At 41.7% G+C, this 7,101-nt stretch overlaps 1 protein-coding gene across 1 annotated transcript in view; it reads right to left on the bottom strand.

Annotated features, from left to right (window-relative positions):
• LOC307265650 (brain-enriched guanylate kinase-associated protein) overlaps positions 1–5,069 on the bottom strand; it is a gene marked incomplete at both ends in the record, with an annotated part of 11,130 nt that extends 6,061 nt beyond the window's left edge. Inside the window, 3 exons of the mRNA XM_080047437.1 lie at positions 177–243; positions 1,700–1,861; positions 4,972–5,069. Of these exons, the coding sequence (XP_079903563.1) occupies positions 177–243; positions 1,700–1,861; positions 4,972–5,069 (327 nt within the window). The remainder of the gene's footprint in view (positions 1–176; positions 244–1,699; positions 1,862–4,971) is intronic.
• Positions 5,070–7,101: the final 2,032 nt, after the last annotated feature.

Genomic DNA, 7,101 nt, shown 5'->3' with positions numbered 1-7,101 from the left:
TGTTCTGTGGCATGTCTAAACCCCCATGACTTGCTTACGCGCCTCTCCTTCTTCTATCTCTACAGGTACTTAACCGCAGGCATGGGAATTCATACGGCATGATACAGGAAACACACACACACACACACACACACACACACACACACACACACACACACACACACCTTAACACTTACATCTCGGTGGATCTTCTCCTCCAGATCCTGGTTGATCCTCTGCAGCGCTGAGTAGCTGCTTTGTATTCTAAACAACACAACAGACAACATTTCTCACTTGTAAATAATAGTTTGTTCGTACATATGCAGTGTACAGCAGCAGCCGGAGGACTCTGGAAACTGAAAAATAAGCATAACGGCAGGCTCAGCAGTATAGGAGTCAGTATAGGAGCTGCATCGCATGGTCGCAACGGCCTCGGTTTATACATCCCACGGACTCTCACTCCACTGACAGTGATTTAGTGAGAGTTATATTCTGTTATTTGCACCCCAGAAGGCATAGACACACTGTACTGTACGTGGCGACATGTGAGCATCACCCTCTCTTTGCCAGTGTATCCCAACACAGAAGGGTCATGAGATAAGTTTAAGGTCAGAAGATGATCAAAGGAAGAAATCAAGTTGAAATGGTCATTTTCTTTGACTTTTTTTTTGTCTATCCTCCAATAAAGTAAAACAAAAAAATATATTAAATAAAATAAATACACAGAAAATAAACAACACTGTCATGAATTGAATTATCTTATTCTAGCCTGCTTGTCTGAGACAATTAACGGAATCTGCATTTATTGTTTCAATGAATCCTCCCAGAGAGGATTCATTTGAAATTGCATGTATTCTCTTTTGCAGGAAAACCATAATTTTTATGCTCAAGTATTAAATCATTAAGTGCATTTATTCAGTCTAATACTATGAGGAAAGGGTCAGCTGGTCCTCTTAAGGCTATAAGAGTCTCCCTCTCCTAAAACCTCCACAGTATGTTACATCTCCCCTGAGCATTAAAATCATATATTCACTGAACCAGAACCCAACACTGGCTAACTTTAGAAACCAATGGGTAAACACTGAATTTTGAAAGTTCAGTGCAGCACTTCATACACTATAAATGGTGTAATGGTTAATTTATGATGACAACATTCCAACACTCTGGTTCAATTTAAACTGTGGCCATTTTGGGATGTTATTGTGTCCATGTCACATGATGTGGGACTGAACTGTCTTTGTGATTATGTCCCCTGTCCATCCTCGGTGTCTTAGTGCAAACAAGCTTTACAAATGAAATAAAAAGCAATCTTAAAACAATAAATAACAATATAACACTCACTGTGTACTTTTTCCCTAACAGGAACCCCACTTATTTTGCACTTCAAAGCTTGTTTACTGTGTCTTTGGGTGTACATCTGCATAATTTGTATAGAGCCTATTTTGGCTTCAGGTGGACATAATAAATTGCCTTAAAATATGGCAGGTGATTTGGGCCAGATGAACTTCCAAAACAATTGAGGTTTGGGATGAATTGTGGGGTATCCTCTTTGTTTTAATGTTCCATGTATCCCGACCGATATAGCAAGAATGCAATGCTAAATAGGTGGATTCCTCTCTTAAGGTGGAAGTGTAAATTCAGGACTTTTCCTTGTGACGGAGTGGTATGTTTTGGTATATTTGACTTAATTGAAGGAGTTTTATACAGTATGTCTTTTTACCTGCGCAGCTTATCAGTGAACTTGTCCAGTTCCTCCTGTGCTCGACGCAGCTCTGTCTCCAGGTACTGCCGTGTGGAGTCAAACTCGCTCTGCAGCAGCTCCAGCTTGTGTGTTGTGTAGGAAAGCCTCTTCCGCAAGTCCTCCTTCTGCTCCAACAATGAGCTGTACACACACACACACACACACACACACACACACACACACACACACACACACACAGCAGATGATTGTGTTCAGGACATATGGTTGAGTTTGTAACTTAGGTTATATGCATATCCAAATAGACTCACAACGGCCTACACATCTTTTTTAATGCCCCCCTGAACGACCATGGTGGTGATGAGAACATCATGAGAGGGAGATAAAAGTGGGAAAGTTGCGTGAGAAAGTGCTTTGTTTGAAGGAAAACATGGGACCAAAAACACAAATCTCCAATTAAGAATCCAGGCAGCGGTAAGCAAGGAGCTCCTCTTAAAGTATGTTTCAGTATTAAATCTATGCAGCACATAACAGCAACCATAAATGAGATTGGTCCCATGGGAAAAAAATGAAAAAAAGAGTGAGGGTGTGACCTGGGAGGAAATGTGAGCCAATGAACTCTAATACATCACATGAATGGACTGTGAAGGCTCAGATTTACGAAAGGGCGAACCCCCGCCCCCCCCCCCTCCTCCTCCTCCCCACGTAATTCAGAGAGACAGCACAATGATGACTATTTTCAGATCATGTGCATTACCTGGGCTTCAATCTAATAAAAGGGCAAGTGCGAGTGGGAAAAAGAGGAAATGTCTGTTGCCGTCATGGATATGAGCGTGCACGGCCGGGCTTAATGGACCCTGTATTGATGGACAGATGGAGGAAGGAGAGTAATGAGTCTATCTGCGGCCGAATAGCAGATAGCGGCGTGCGGATGGAGATGGGGTCACGTGGCTCTTTTTCACTTCCTCTCTTTGTCTGTCTTTTAACAAGATCAAAGATACACATGGTTGTGGGCTCAGAAAGACACACACACACACACACACACACAAAAAGAAGAGGGCCTGGTTCTTTTTAATGCTTCCGGGTAACTAGTGGAGGCAGCATCTTGTGTTCAGTTGATTATTTTCGTGTGACTATATTTCTGTAATCAGCGGGATTAAAAGTACGCAGAGCATATCCACACGCACAGTTAAAGGTGGAGTCAGTGATTCTGGAGAAAGCTTGTTGTCAAAATAACTTTTTGTCAAAATCAGTGAATATCTCCTCAGGATCCACTGCCTGCCATTCTGTGTGTGACAATACATTGCCTGGGCTCTGTAAACGGCCTGTATGTTAACAAAGGGACAGTATGTAATCAAAAAGGCCCACCGTAGCTATCAACATGCCCGTTTACAGAGCCTAGGCTGTGTATTAACACTTGTTTTTTTCAGCCCACACACAGTTCTTACAGGCAGCGGATAGGGAGGAGATATTCACTGATTTTGACAAAAAGTTATTTTGACAACAAGCATTCTCCACCTTTAAGTTCAGCTATCTGTAACTTGCATAAATTATTGTGGACTATCGACCACTTTAGCTTGATTATTAATTTAACACTGTCACCAAAACAATAGAAACATTGCTGAATTGGTGCACTGCTGCATACTGCATGTTCACTGGACTCTGCATTTGCTCCTTTTCCTTTGGTTTTTTCTTGCATTTCTAGGTAATGGAAGTAGTGTATGACTAATTCATTGTTATGGTAGAGGTGCAGCAAATATGTGCTGAGACAGAGCTGCAGTCTCTAAGAAATGTAGGAGAAACTGCTAGTTGATTTCAATTTCAGTGAATGGAGATAAACATTCTATTTTTTACGACAAGTAAGGCCATTTGTTTTTTTGTTTGAATTCCAAGAAAAACCTTGCATGGGCATTTTTGGATCTGGTACTGGTGTGTCACAAATCACGTACTTCTGCACTAACACTTTCTATCACCCTCAACGTTTACTATCTCTCCTATGTAGTGGAAGAGATGTGACCACTTGGCAGCAGAGAAAAATGTCAACATAGACAACACTGCCGCGCTGTATGACAGGTGTATTTTATTTATTACTTCATGGTAATTAGATAATAGGCCCCTAAAATTGATTTAGTTTTTCCTCTCAGGATTGCTCGTTAGCCATAGTGCTTTTAAAATGTTTTTTTTTAATCAACATGTTAAGCACAGCTCTGCTGCACCAAGAAATGTTTGTACAAGTGAAACTCCAATCTCTGCTCAATCCCCACTAAATGCAGTTGCAGAAAAGGCAAAGGGCTAAATCAGGAAGTACTTTTTTGGGGAACAAAGGTATATTGTAAATGATCATTGCACATTGGATCTGGAATATTGTTTATGTTGAAGCTGCTGCATCTACAGAGTCAGCGAGTAGAAACAGTATCGCTGCCATAGAATGATTCAATTATTGCCTTATTGGCGTTTCACGGCTTCATTACCCAGCAGGCCTCCACCCCCTGCTCCTCTGTGATTGGCAGGCACTCGCAGGGGGAATACAGGTGTTTGTCGTTTGATATAGGATAAGTTTTAACGTGAAGTGGCTCCAGGGAAAAAAATAAATCAAAACCCCCCCATTAGTGACCTCCTCGGTGAACAGGAGCTGAGTCAGACATAATGAGTGCTTTCATTCCGTTGAGATGAGATGACGAGGCAGCATGACACCTGGGCCGCGAAGAGGTGGAATGAGGATGCTAAAGAGCCACTGGGCGTCGAGAGGAGACACCGTCGTGGGCAGATGAACGGACACAACAGATATTAAAGGTGCAGTGTGTATAATGTAATGTCATTTTTCATAACAGACTTGCTACAAATATTTTGATTAGTGTAAAATAAAAATAGTTTTTTATTTTATTTTCTTAGAATGAGCCTTTTTTATCAACATAGGAGTGGGTCACCCCACACGGAGGCTGCCATTTTGCCATATTTCTACAGTAGCACATACTGGACAAACTTAACGGTCATGTGCATTTTTCGAAGTGGGTGTCCTGGGGTAATGAACCTGTTGGGAGACTAAAAAGAAGTACTTCAGAATAAATACATAGATAAATATATATTTTCCGCATCCCTTAATAATGTCGAAAGACTTGAGGCTAGCTTCTAGCTAGCTAGTTTCTGTAATTATTCGAAAGGGAGGAGTTACCAAGGAAGTGTTGCAATCTAGAACTTTCAACATTTCATGCCACTATACCAATATTACACACTGTACCCTTAAATAAAACGGGGACGGATGGAAAGACGGCGTCTGATTTTTTCGTTCTTACCTCTTTTTCGGGTGTTTGCCGCCATTTCGGGGGACTTTTAAGGCGGTTTTGCCAATGTATATCTTTTTCATGGTTGGTCTGTGTTCCTTCCCTTTCATGTGTTTATAGAGGTTGACCACAGGGAACCGTCGTGTGCGTTATTTCGACCACAAAAAGAAACCAGCTACGTCTGGCCTGCAGAGTTACCAAGTGCTCTACATGGGTTGACCCTGCCGAACAAAACAAACACACAGGTTGCAACCATTAATAACTACGGTTCAACGAGTGATCCTGTTTGAAGGGCAACATTGATTTTGACGGCAAGTCTCCCCCGAAAGATACGCTAAAGCACAATTAAAAACGTATAAGAACAGACCATTTTGAAGTTTAGCAGCCTTTTTAAGGGTAAAATGCTTTTTTTAGGGATCTTTCATCACAATGTCCCACTGTGTGGTGCCTTGAAATATACAGTGGGCGTGAAAATGACAGTATCTAGACTTCAGTGGTAAATGTCAAGCTTTGGTCTCAGTGCTTCAGACTTAAAGTGCTGAATTGCACTGAAATTCAAGTCGTGTGAGGAGAAATCTATAGAGGGAGACATCACATCCTTTCAGACAAATTTTAAATACTTTGTTTTCAAAATTCAGGGAAACCAGTACATGTTTTAGCCCATAGTTTAAATATAGGATTATTTTCTCTATAAGATAAATTAAAACTTAAGAAAAAACAAACAACAAAGTAAAACGTAAACATACACATAAACACACCACCCCATAACTTTCGTCACACATATTGATTTAAATGCTTCTGACTGCTGCATGTAAATACTGGAAATCAAATTTCTCCATTCGAGCTGCATCCACTTGAAACCAGGGAAAAGAGCACAGACCAAAAAACAACAACAAAAAAAAACAGAAATCTCTCATGTGAAATGACTTGAAGTGGTTCTAAATTTAGCAGAAACTCCCGCTTCAATGTAGAATCCCCTGACTGAGAATTTTTTTTTTCAGGCCCTGTTAAAGAAAAGAAAATGTATTCATTTTTTCTCCTTGCCTGCATATATGTTCAAACCTGTTTCATATCACTGCGGCTTGATGAAAGGTCTTGGTGACAAGCGGAACTTCAGACTTATCAGTGAAAAGCAAACATCCCTCTAACCCTTTCGGCAGTGTCTTCAGTTCCTAATATGTCCAAACACCAAAGACGTGAGCTGACACATCCACACATTTGAATGAGAAAGACTTTGACAAGGACCAACACAATGAAAGCCCCTTGTCCAAACATCTCTACCGTCCCCTCAGTCCAACGGGCCTCAATGCCCTACGCGGCACAGGTGCAGCCCACGGACAAATTGTGCGCTGGTTTATTAGACAAGACAGCAAGTCAGAGCTTGATCAAAGCTCCCTTTGAACCCAACTATGGACACTCCGCTCTGACAGCAAACAACGTAATACTGTGTGTGGATGAGACAATTGCAGCAGGGTTACGTAAGCAAAGCTTGAGGAAATCTCCAGATTTGTATGGTTTGAATGGATACTGTACGTACACAAGTTGTGATAAAAAAAAGAAGAAAAAAAGAGATGACATAGGGGAAACATGTTGATCATCTTGACAGCCAGTTGTTGGGAGGTGATTTATGCTGCTGGCTGAGGAGGCAGGCAGACGTGTACTCCTCCAGATGGTGACAGCTCACCACAGCCACTGGAGCCTTCACTCCAGCTGCTACCCTCTGAGTCATAGCACACCAGCTCTGGATTTGCGCGTGTGTACTGTGTGTTTGTGTGTGTGGGTGTTATGTGTGTAAGATTTGCTAGATTTGAGTATTAGTGCACGTATGAGGCTGCCAGTTTGTGCATACGTAAATTAATATACTTTGAGACGCGTATACCTGTGTGCTTGTATGCATGTGAGTGTGCATGTGTTTGTATGCATCTATTCACCTGTACATGAGTGCATGTGTGTGTGTGTGTGTGCGTGCGTGTGTGTGCTGCGGCATCAGCTCTGCCCATTCAATCCCATTCTCCTCACAATGAAAGACACCAACAGTATTAGATCGGAAAAAGTCAGTCAAAAAGGACTGCTGTTATAGCAACACATCTCGGGCCTGCTTTTTCTCTCAGGTGTCCGCTTTCCAACCGCCAACACACAACG

The sequence above is a fragment of the Ammodytes marinus genome, assembly GCF_949987685.1.
Source record: "Ammodytes marinus genome assembly, chromosome: 19".
NCBI lineage: Eukaryota > Metazoa > Chordata > Actinopteri > Uranoscopiformes > Ammodytidae > Ammodytes > Ammodytes marinus.
Note: the sequence above shows the minus strand (reverse complement) of the source record. Positions and strands in the feature narration are given on the sequence as shown.